At 40.7% G+C, this 12,687-nt stretch overlaps 1 protein-coding gene across 1 annotated transcript; it reads right to left on the reverse strand.

Annotated features, from left to right (window-relative positions):
* Positions 1 to 8,744: 8,744 nt before the first annotated feature.
* LOC133806844 (uncharacterized) lies at positions 8,745 to 11,530 on the reverse strand. Its single transcript, XM_062244931.1, has 2 exons — positions 11,312 to 11,530; positions 8,745 to 9,191 (listed from the first exon to the last, which is right to left on the reverse strand). Exons 1-2 carry the CDS (start codon positions 11,528 to 11,530, stop codon positions 8,925 to 8,927), a joined length of 486 nt encoding a protein of 161 aa, XP_062100915.1. The 3' UTR covers positions 8,745 to 8,924.
* Positions 11,531 to 12,687: the final 1,157 nt, after the last annotated feature.

The raw sequence follows: 12,687 nt of genomic DNA on the forward strand, positions 1-12,687 counted from the left end.
AGGTTTTAGGGTTGGGAATTCAATAGTTAAGGCTCGGGATGGATTTTATCACCCAGATTGATAGAAGTCAATGTCCCGGAGACTAGAATTATGACCCAAAGCTATTCAATGGATTAGAACTTGATGGGTGGAAATTGTTAATGCGTTGTGACTTGGGTTTCGGCGAGGCTCGGACTAGGGGACTGTGCTCGGGACATCGGTGCTTGGAAAGCTTGGGACACAGATAAGAAAACTATTGTTCCCATAGAGCTTGAGTTGCAGGGCACGACCCTTAATCATTGAGTTGCAAGGCTCGGACCTATATGATTGTGTTGCAGGGCGTAGCCCTTTGATTGAATTTATATGTGCTTAAGTATATGTTTAGTTATATTATGTGTACATATAAATGAATGAACGGCAATGGCTGGGAACGGCGAAGGCTGAGAACGGCAAGGGGCTGGGAGCAGCATTTAGCATGTGGAGTGCGAGTTGCCAGGGCGAGACCCTAAAGGATACCTGGGATATCCTTACAGTATAGACCGTGAAACCAAGGCCTGGTAAAGCGCTTGGGAAGGCATGGCCGTATGTGTACAACCTGATCATGGCTTGTTTATATGTTAAGTGTTTGGTATGCATATATTATCTGCTTGTCAGAGTTTTTTTGCTGGGATTCGGCTCACGGATGCTCTATAGTGCAGGTAAAGGCAATGGGAAAGTCGACCAATCTTGAGTATGGTGAGCGTGACGAGCGACGCGTACATGTCTGGTCTGCCTGGCTGCCACGTCCATGGGTAACTTTGGGAGATGATTGTACTAAACTTAAATTTTGTCGTTTAGTCGACTCTGGTTATATTTTTGAATTGTAAATACTTCTAAACAATATTTTTGGGATCCCAAATGTTAAACACTTTATAATTTTCAATGAATGGTTTATTTTCAAGTTTATGACTCTGATTATGGTTTAATTACACTTTTGTCCTAAAACCTCGATTAGCAAGTTAATTGCACATTTTAAACTCACTTAGTAATAACTCTAAGGTAGTAGGGTGTTACAATCATGGTTAGCTCGGATGGAGGAGCTCGCAGAATCATAGTGAAACGCTACCATTTATCACATTTCTTTACATACTCGAATGCATCTGCTTTGATAGTGGGCCAGAAGTATCCTTGTCTTATAATTTTCTTTGATAGGCTATGCCCCCTAGTGTGGTCTCCACAAAATCCTTCATGAATTTCTTCTAGGATTTTCTTTACCTCGGGTGGAGTCACAGATCAGAGTAATGGCATAGAATATCCTCTCTAATATAACCTTCCTCCAACAATAGTGTATCTTGGAATTTGACACATCAATTATTGAGCCTTGTTCCATTCTGCTGGGAGAATGCTGGTTTCGAGGTAATCTACTATTGGGGTCATCCAGGTTGGTTCGGAGTCAATCATAAATACATCTTCCTCTTCAGGCTCGCTGATACTGGGAGTTGACAGGTGCTCTATTGGTACTACATTTAGATTTTCGACTTTGCTGGATGTGGTGAGCCTGGCAAGAGCGTCTGCATTTGAATTATGCTCTCGGGGAACTTGGTCTATGGCATAGAACTAGAAATGTTTGAGCGCCGTTTTATCTTTTTCTAAATACGCTGCCATCCTTGTGCCACGAGCCTGATATTCCCCTAGGATTTGTTTGACTACCAAGTGCGAGTCACTGTAACAATGTATTGCTTTGGCTTTGAGTTCCATTGCTACTAGGAGTCCTGCCAATAAAGCTTTGTACTCAGCTTCGTTATTTGACACTTCAAAGCCGAACCTCAAGGCGGAGTGCAATCGCTTCCCAATTGGAGTGACTAATATTTTTCCTACCCCCAGTAACCTTTTGCTAACATAGTATATTGGTTTTTGTACCTTCTTGTCTTCTCAGACGAGCACAACACTGATGGCGTGCTTGGTTGTAGCGAGATATAAGTACATGACTTCTCCTGTGATAGGTTTTGACAAGATCGGATGTTCTGCAAGATGTTTCTTTAGATCCTGAAATGCGAGCTCGCATTCCTCTGTCCATTTGAATTTTTTGCCTCCTCTTAAAAGGTTAAAAAATGGAAGACACCGGTCTGTAGATTTAGAAACAGACCTACTTAATGTCGCCATGCGTCCAGTTAAACTCTGGACATCTTTATGCTTTTGAGGTGAGGGCATGTCAATTAATGCCTGGATCTTGTCCGGATTAACCTCTATTCCTCATGCATTTACTATAAAGCCAGAACCATCCTCGAAGAAACTCCAAAAGAGCATTTTTGGGGGTTGAGTTTCATGTTGTACTTCCGCAATACGGCAAAGAATTCTTTGAGGTCATCTACATGGTTATCGTTATGTTTAGATTTGAATAACATATCATCAACATAAACATCCATGTTATTACCTATCTGCTCAGAGAACATTCTGTTCACGAGTCTTTGGTATGCTGCTCCAGCATTTTTGAGCCCGAACGACATGACATTATAGCAGTACAACCCATTATCTATTACAAAACTCGTATGCTCCTGGTCTGGTGCATGCATGGCGATCTGGTTGTATCTAGAATAAGCATTCATGAATGACATGAGACCGTGCCCAGCTGTGGCATCTACGAGTTGATCGATCCGAGGTAGGGGAAACCAATCCTTAGGGTATGCCTTGTTGAGATGGGAGTAGTCGATACAAGTTCACCATGTTTCGTTGGGTTTCGGAACCACTACTGGGTTGGCGACCCAATCAGAGTAGAAGGCATCTCGTATAAATCGGTTCGCCTTTAACCTGTCGACTTCTTCCTTTAGGGCTTTCTTCCTATCATCGTCCAGGAGTCTTTGTTTTTGCTGCTTCGGGGGGAAGCTCTTGTCAATGTTAAGTGCATGGTTTATCACATTCGGATTTATCCCTACCATGTCCGAATGTGACCATGCGAAAACATCATGGTTCTTCCTTAAGAAGCAAATTAATTTCTACTTTGTTTTTTCTTAAAGGTTTTTCCCCACCTTCACAGTTTTTGGGGGAACGAAATCTTCGAGCTTGACCTCTTTGAGCTCCTCCAATGGTTCGAGGACTGCTCTTTCTTCTACTCTAGGGTCGATTTCTTCGTCGATTTCAAAGATCGTGCCATCCTTATTCCGAATTATGACAAGTGCCTGTGGACTTGTTTGTTTCTTCCCCTTAATGGAAATGCTATAGCATTCCCTTCCCGCTAGCTGGTCCTCTTTCAAAGTTCCGATGCCCCCAGAAGTCAGAAACTTGATGGCCAAATGCCTAACTGATGATACTTCCCCCAGCCCTACTAGGGCGGGTCTCTCGAGCAATACGTAATAGGCAGATGGAAGGTCCACTACAACGAACTCCATCATTTTGGTTACAGAGATTGGGTAGTCTCCCAAGGTCACCGGGAGTTCGATGGATCCCATACAGGAAATCCCTTCTCCTGAAAAGTCGTACAAAGTAGTTACACAGCCCTTTAGGTCGCGAAGTGCGAGCCCCATCTTTTCTAAAGCGGCTTTATGGAGGATATTTATCGAGCTCCCATTATCCATTAGGACTCGGTGTACCCTCTTGTTCGCGAGCTGAAGGGTGATGACTGGGGGGGTCATTATGGGGGAACTGGACATGAGATGCATCCTCTTCATTAAAAGTTATGGGTTGTGTTTCAACCCTTTGTTGTTTTAGAGCTCTAGGTTTGGGTTCGTAGGGAGAACCGTCACTAGTTTTTAGGCATTCTTGCCCAATCTTGCGATATGAGGTCCCCCCGAGATGGTTATCACATCCTCTCCATCAATCGGAGGGGGTCGCTCATCCTCCCGAGGTTGAGAGTTATTGTTTTGGGCAGGTGGTGTAGCTGCTGCCCTTTGGCTGGTGGAAGCCTGATTGGGGTTTCAGTTTCTTACATACTATCTGAAATACCCCCTCAAGATCAATCCTTTGATCTCATCCTTTAGTTGTCTACACTCATCGGTTGTATGCCCGATATCCCTGTGGAATCTATAATATTTGCTAGAATCTCTTTTTGCCTTTTGGTTTCTCAAGGGATCAGGTTGCCTAAAAGGAACCTGGTTTTCATTAGCCAGGTATATATTCTCCCGAGACTCATTGAGCTTCGTATACACCTTGTATACGGAGAAGTATCTTTCTCCTTTCTTCTTCTTTCCCCCATCTGCCTCAGGGTTGTTCCCCTCATTTTTCTTTCTCTTGGAAGGGTTGTCCCCGGGGGGTTTTGAAGTTGTAGGATCTGCCGAGGTTGAGGCAGAGTTAGTGTTCGTCGTTGTAGTTGTAGGCTAAGAGGTCATATTCAATGCTGACCTCGCCTCCTCTACATTAACAAACCTCAGAGCTCTTCGATTGAACTTGGCTAAGGATCTTATAGGCTTTCTTTGCAAGTCTTCCCAAAGAGGACTCCTTGGCATTACTCTGGCTCAAACGGCCATTAAATGGCCATTGTCGTCGACATCATGAGTTCGAGCGACTTCCAAGTTAAACCTTGTGAGATAACCTTTCAGTGACTCATTTGGCTGCTACCGGACATTGGTCAAGGCTGAAGCCTCGGGCCTGATGCCGACCATGGCTTTGAATTGTTTCTTGAAATATTTCGACAATTGATTCCAGGAGGCAATCGAATGCCTCTTGTATTTCTTAAACCAGTTTTTTGCTGGTCCCATGAGAGAGGCTGGGAACAACATACACCTGAGCTCGTAGCCCACATTGCTGGCTTGCATAATTGTGTTGAACATGCGTAAGTGGATGTATGGATCTGAATTTCCATCGAATGGCAGGACATGAGGAATTCTAAATCCTTGAGGAAATGGGGTGTTAGAGATATGCGGGGCAAAGGGCTCGAGTTCCTCATCAAACTCTTCGTCCCGTTCCCGGCTACGTTCATTTTGCAAGAGCCTGAATGCTCTCTCCAACTGCTCAATCCTTTCTTGGACTGGATCTACGGGAGGCCTGGCCTGGACCAGGGGAGACTGGTTATCATTGATTACAACTCCAGTTCCCCGTCTTGGTGCGAGATTGTATATCGGTTGCTTGCGCGCCCGTTGAGATGATCTCTTAGATCAGGATTTGGGGGATTATCATGTCCCCGATTATGGTTTAAATGCTCCCATAAATCTGGGTGATCTCCATGATTTTCGACGTTCCTGGGCTCCGGGTTATATATACTCACGGACCTAGTGTCACCCGAGCTTTCGCTGACATGGCTCGTTGCATGATTATTACGAGATGGGTTTCCTGCTGGTCTCCTTGTCTCAATAGTTTGAGATCGAGACATTTGGCTTCTCATGGGATGGGGACCCCTATGCTCCCTAGCGGTTTCTTCATTCCCATGTCTTTGCCCAACTCGTCTTTCCCTATTACGATGGGCCGATTGTGCATCTCTTTGAACTTCCGAGGGGTGCCTTATTGGCGATGGTGGGTGCCTTATTGGAGAAGGTGGATGTTGTCCATTGTGGGGCCTAGAAGGCCCTGAATTTGCTCGATCAGGCTCTAGCACATTCTGTGTGGCACCAGGATTTCGGGTCCGAGCCTCTGAGGGGGCTCAGTTATTCCCTATTCCTGCTGGTGCCCCTGCAATTGGGTTGGCAGCACCTTCAGCCTGGTTACCTCTTCGGGGACTCGGCGGGATAGATTGCTTTGCTGGTGGCGGAGGTTGCATCGTTCTCCTGGTGGCCACGTTTTTACGCGGTCGCCCCCAAGGCCTACGAGGTGGGGCATGAACGTCTCGCGAAGGCGGAGCCTGGGCATCTTGCAGAGGCAGGACCTGAGCTGTCTGCGCTTTAGCAACTAGTCTGGCTAGCTCTTCGTTGCATTTTTTAGCTTCTGCCAACTGTTTACGAAGTTGGTGATTCTCAAGTTCCACGATTGGGACATATCTCTCTGGATTGTAGTACATATCCTCATCGACCCTGGGGGCAGGTGTTCCCCTGGAGTCGGATGAATCACTCCTCTCACCGGGATCAGAATTCACCATAGAATGCTTTCTAGGGCATCGGGGTACTCATTTTCATCTAAAATTTCCTCCTCACGAATATTGGGATCATTTGCAGCCATTGCTAATTCGAGAGGCTTTCTGACTAAACAGATTCATACACGCATTGTTTAATGGCTCTCAATGAAAGCACCAAACTGTTGACACCATTTTTTGTCAACTTAAAAAGAAGAGCAATTAAACAAAGATATATCAGAGGAAATAAAAGAAGAAGAAAACATGAACTTTTTTACGTGGTTCAGCAATTAAATCTGCCTAGTCCATGACTCTGTGTTATTAGTACTTGGGAGTTTTTTGGAAACTTTTATGGGAATAGTTGCCCAGAGTTTTCTCTCCAGATTTCAGAATTTTAGTCCCCCCCAAATGGAGTTTCCTTCTCTATTTGTAGAGAAGATTTCAGAATTCATTCCCACATATTTCGGGAAGATATTGTGTGAATCAAATAATATAATGCCATTTAATGCATTATTTCCTACGTACACGGAAACATCCCATAAAATGTGGGATTGGATAACAAATTATATAATATCCCTTAAACATTGGAATTTTACAACAATAAACACATTCATATTAACTGATTATCTCAGATACGGAGTCAGCTTCATCTCCGAGACTACTTATTAATCGCGAGCTCGTCATCTTACTTTGCCTATGCTCGAAGCAAGTTACCATTGACGAAGTCATTACATTCGAGCTTACACTTCTCGAGCTCGAACCATCTCATCTTAAGGCAAGAGATGTATCAGGGAAATGCATATATGTGTCAAACCATGGCTATTGTGAGCTCAGAGCATATTCGAGGCTACTCTCTCTCAAGCTTTCAAGGTCGTTATTTACAACAAAGTGGTCCGATTGAAGGATCATATGACGTCTGTGCATATTTCAAGCTTACACCTAACGAGCCTAGATTTCGAGATCATAACTTCTCCTGTTCAAAATTTGGGGTTAACAAATCGTCCTCCATGCCTCAAGGTAAATCTCCAATCATTCTTCACTATGCTAGACGTGTAGGGGAGGGAACTAGTCCCGACCATATATTATTTTCTCCCTCCCTTCTTGAATGTGGCCAAGTTTCTGAGCATTCCTAGTCCGCGGAGGAGTACTAGGATCTCATCAATGTGTTCCTCTGCAACCTGAGGAGGAAGAGGCACCCTCAAGACTTCGTGCCTCTTGACTAGTCGACGACCATGCATGCCTCTTGATTTTGTCAATATGAAACCAATTTGACGTAGGAGATGGGTTGTCTTGTATGTGAATTTACTAGTACCGTCCTCCATTCTGAGGAGCCTAATCATGGTGAGGCTCCTGAGGAGTTTTATCTTTCTTTTCTGCACATGTATTATTCTGTTGTGATTTTCCTTTCATTTATCAGGACTAACCAGGGTGTTTCCTTTGTGCAGATAGTATGGGCTCTTCTGAGATCAACACCTTGATGACCTTAATAGTGGTGCCCATGCCCTCTTCGACCGTTCCAGCACTCTCAGGCGCTGTTCCAACGGCCTTTACCACGAGCGCGATAGTCGCTGGCGAGGTCATAGACATCGAGGCCTCCTCTCTCCCAGATGAGGGATTCCTAGGGAAAGGGAAAGAGATCCCTTCCAATCCCCCTCAATCCAAGGATCCCCGGTTGGTCATCTTTCTAGAGTATTATGATGATGATGGCTCAGATCTGCAAATAGAGGTCACAAAGTACTACAATGCTCGTATCAATGAGGGCGAAGAGAGTGTCAAATTGTTGACCAAATATCTGCACAAGGACTGGCCGAAGGAACCCATCTTTCCTCCTTGTCTCGAAGAGCTTGAACCTCTCCTCATGGGAAGAATAGGAGATAAGGTTGTACCACTCGTCGCAAAACTCCTGTAAGGAATAGCGACCTCCTTGTGTGAGATGATTACAGCTAGCTTCACCTGTTATGGTGGTGACAATGAGGTGGCGCTGGTGGTAACCAGCTGCCATGCTTCCACTAGGGTAAGTCTTGATTTCTGTTCAAGTTCGATGAATATTTTTTGTCTTTTTGGCTGACTCGTCATTTTGAATTTATAGGTTGCACTACTACAAAAAAGGTTTTTTAGGACTAGCATTGCGAGTCCAAAAAAAAATTTTAGGACTCGCGGGGCGCGAGTCCTCTATTTGAGAGCCTTAAAAACTTAATTAAAGGCACTCAACCAGATTTTTTAGGACTCGCGAGTAATTTTTTAGGACTCGCTTTGCATGCCCTTAAAAGTAATTTTTTTAAAAAAAAAATACAGCTACAATTTTAATTTTGATTTAAAAATATATATATCCATTTGAGTGTCGAATATGTATCAAAAGAATTTTGAAATGAAAATACTAAAAAAATGGAAAAAAAATTTTACGAAATAAATTTAAAATTTCTAAACATGTATTGTAATTAGCTCGCTATAATATCATTCATTTTGCTCTAACCAATTGTAAAAATGACATTGCCCATTCTTCTCTAACTTCGACAATTTCTTGAGTAGTATATGGTTTGTCGGAGGTGACCTGAAAAAAAAAAGAAAACAAAAATTTAATTATAATTATATTAGTGGTAATAAATTCAAAGTATATATAAAAATTGTACTAGATTAATACTATGTAGTTGTATATTGTTTATTACCTGTTTCGACAAGAAATGTTTGATATGAGGGGCATTGATAAGTACATTCTTCATCATCCTCATAACGTAATGACTATTGAATTCAATGAAGTTCACCTGTCATTCTAGTTACTATAGAAGAGAAATAAAGAGCTAGTATCAATCACTAACATAAAAACATGAAATACTTTATAAGGATCTACATTCTAACACATGCCAAATAATATGGGGATAATTGTCAATAACACTTACTTGTAACCAAAATATGAAAAAATTACATCCCGGTTTCCAACAAAATGCCAATGCATGAAAACAGACATAGGAACCACAACAAAATTCTACTAACCTTATGTCTGCTTTCCTTCTTCTTCATCCACAGCATATTCATCGTCGTTGTCATCGTCTTCATCAACATCTTGATTATCATATAAACTGCTTCGATGAAACTTACTGAGTTCATTTCTGCTGTCCTCTTCACTAAGAAATTCCAGCCCATATTTTGCATCTCGGTGTTTGACCACAAGCCAGCGCAGCAACCGATCTTCCTTGTTAAGGTAATGCAGCTCTTTGTTGATGTTGGGTGTAACCATCATAGTCATTTGCATCAGTTGACCCTATAGCACGTGCAAAAGATGTCTCTTCAAGTCCAAGATAAAGAGAAAAGAAAAACCAATCAAAGCAAGATTGACTCTTTTATCTTTTAATTTTTCTTAAACTACAATTTTTTTTATTATAAAATTCAATCAAACATAAAACCTACTTCAGATAAATGTCTTCAAATATGTTACATGTAAGTCAAATAGTGCTGGTATATTATTTGGATATTCAGTGAGGCTTAAATTTTAATACTACTTGGCATTTGGCACCTTAAATTTAGAGCATCCTTCCATCACAGAATGCCAAGAATCCATCAAATACGAAGCCCTTAAACTTAAATCCCAGCTACATCGACACGTAACACAGGAAAGATTAAAGCCACTGATTTCATTGATTTCAACAATACTAATGGTTTGTTAATAATAATGGTTTGTGTTTATATGCATTGATTTCAACAATACTAGAAAGATGAATAAATGTAAGACACAAGTTACTTTAGCTTCATCATTATTCCACTTAAACTAAACAAAGCAAACACTTAAAGAAATTTCCTTGATGTGATCAAATATAGATCCTTGATCTCTCTTCTCTTGGTATATATACTAATAATGAATGATCTCATAATATTACCTAATCAAATCCAAATCCAATTTTTTTTATTATGTTTTTACCATGCAATGCATGAAATCATCAAAATTTTGTGAAAAATAGGATCCAAATCACAATGAGTGATTTGGATTTTAAGATCCAATCAATCACATATATACCAACTAGAATGTGATTACCAAATTTAATGTAATAGTAAAATGATAAAATAATTCTAAATTTTTAATAGGACAAAGATATAAATTTTTGGTATCATAGAATTTCACTCACATGTATACTTAGTATCTTATTATCAAATTTTGTACACAAATTAAAATAATAATTAATATATAAGTATGCAAACATATGTAATCAATCAAAAAAATATATATATATACTAAACTGTATTTTAATATAGAAAACCAAACCGTAGCTTATCTAAAATAATAAACCAAATAGTATCCAAGCACTCACACCACTCACATCACCCAATCTTTTGGGAGACAAAAGATGAGGATTTTGATTTAAATTCTAGAAAGGCCTATCCTGCACTTATAATCTCGAAAGCACAAATAACATGTCATACATAGTTACTCTAAATCGACTCTTTTGAGCCTCGGATTAAGCAAATTTTGTGATTAGTAGCAAAATTGAAATTCAACTTAATTATTAATTAGACGGTCAAATGTTAAATATCCGGATCACAAATTTATCATTGTGGCAGTTGTCATTTTCATATTTCCACACAAAACTAAGTACAAAAAAATCTATAGAAAATCGGGCAGCATATCCCCTAATTTACTAGCCTAGCCATCTGTCACAATCAACACCAACATGTCAAACAAATCAAACAGCACACAGGTTTTCATCCATATATCACCGCAGCACACAAAATTATCAGAACCTACTTCACTAAGACATGCAAGTTCTCAATCTTCCGTTATCACCGCAGCACACAGAATTCCCAGAACCTACTTCACTACAGATGAATATCTAAGATATTCAAACTCCACTAAAGTAATACAATTATCATTCAAAATTGTAAAATAACAAATAGTATCAATATTAGCCTATATTATTTATTTGTATATTAAAACTTGAAATTAATTTATAACCCTATATTATAAATAGAAAATTATTAGCCTATATTATTTTTAGTGTTTTAAACATTCTAGTTCCCTATATTATTTATTTGTATAACCATTGGGTTTATTATTTTTATTGTTATAAACATTCTAGTTACCTATGTTATTTTAATTTTTTGTATATTAAAACTTGAAATTATATTATTACCCTATATTATAATCTGAAATTATTACCCTATATTATTATCCTATATTAAAATCTGATATTATAATATTACCAATTATAATATATATAAATATAATATAAATAAATAATATAATACCAATTACCAATTTTTAATAATATAAATAAATAAATAAATACCAATCATATTTCTAAATCTGATATCATATATATATATATCTGAACTTATAATATATATATTTATATAAGCAAATAAATAAAAAAAAAGAAGCAATATATATACCTCAACCCACGGCTGGAACCGTGAGCAACCAGCACCGCCAGAGCCGAGAACCTGCACCGCCGGAGCCGAGACCCTGCACCGCCGGAGAGCCTGCTGGAGCCGAGACCTGCGCCGCCGTGAGTGCTGGAGCCGTGCGCCGCCGTGAATGCTGGAACGCTGGAACATCACTGCCGAGAATGCTGGAGCCATGCGACGCCGTCGAGCACCACCTGCTGCCATTCATCTCCTTCAGCCTTGGTCATGCCGTTCAGCCGTTCATCTCCTTCAGTGTCGTGTGGCTGCTGTGGGTTTGAGTATATGTAACCCTATAAAACCCCAAATGTGTATAGTTTTTTAAGTATATATGTAACCCGAAATATATGGCTATTTTTTAGAGTTTTACTTAAAATATTTAAGGGCTTGCTTTGGGAGTCCTTAATACTTTTTTAGGACTCGCAGCGAGTCCTAAAAAAGTATTAAGGACTCTCAAAGAAAGTCCTTAAAATTATTAAGTAAGACACTTTTTTTTTAGCCCAGATTTTTTAGGACTCGCAAATTCTTTTAGGACACTCATTGCGAATCCTAAAAGAGTATTAAGGACTCCCAAAGCAAGTCCTTAAAAATATTAAGTAAAACACTTATTTTTATAGCCCAGATTTTTTTAGGACGCGCATTTTCTTTTAAGACAGTCATTGCGAGTCCTAAATTGCGTTTTTTCAAGACTCTCAATGAGTGTCCTAAAAACTTCATAAATATTTTTAAGGACTTGCATTTATGTGCATGTCCTAAAAAAGTGTCCCGTAAAGGGTATTTTGTAGTAGTGTTGCGACCCTAAATCAATGACTTGGGGAACTGGTGCCGGCGCGGTCCTTCGAGCTAAAGAAGACTCGGAAGGAGCTGGCTCGTGTCTTGGTGGAGCTTGCTCAAATCCAGGAGACTGTAGTCCCCCTGGAGGAACATTCACTACTCCAGAAAGAGGTGGAGGACACCGGGCCCGAGTCTGAGAAGTGGAGGACCAACTGGTCACGAAGAGGACGAAGTTGTCTACCTTGGAGGAAACATTCTCCAAGTTACTGGACGATGCCACAGGGCGCACATGGACCGTGGAGGAGGAATTGGCCCGAGTCCATGAGGAGTTTCGATTGAGCCGATTGGAGCTTGAAGCTAGTGTTGGTGAGTTGGAAAACAGCAAAGGGGAACTGGCCAAAGACCACGACATGATGGCCGAGGACATGTTCTTCGTTGCGTGGCAGAGCAACAAAGACATGGATCTCTCATTCATATAGGATCCTAACATGGGGACTAAACTCGAGGCACACCTCGAGGTGGAGACTATTCGCGCGTCTCAAGAGAGAGAGGCCTTGGCGGTGGGCCGGGCTACTGAGGACAACCCGGTG

The sequence above is a fragment of the Humulus lupulus genome, chromosome X (genome assembly GCF_963169125.1).
Source record: "Humulus lupulus chromosome X, drHumLupu1.1, whole genome shotgun sequence".
NCBI classification, from domain to species: Eukaryota; Viridiplantae; Streptophyta; class Magnoliopsida; order Rosales; family Cannabaceae; genus Humulus; species Humulus lupulus.

What these genes read in the sequence shown, in the direction of transcription:
- LOC133806844 (XM_062244931.1), bottom strand. Translation starts at nt 11,530, where the DNA reads ATGGCAGCAGGTGGTGCTCGACGGCGTCGCATGGCTCCAGCATTCTCG. An exon ending in GGTTCCAGCCGTGGGTTGAG is followed by an intron (nt 9,192 to 11,311) that starts GTATATATATTG and finishes CACGTGCTATAG; the next exon opens with GGTCAACTGATGCAAATGAC.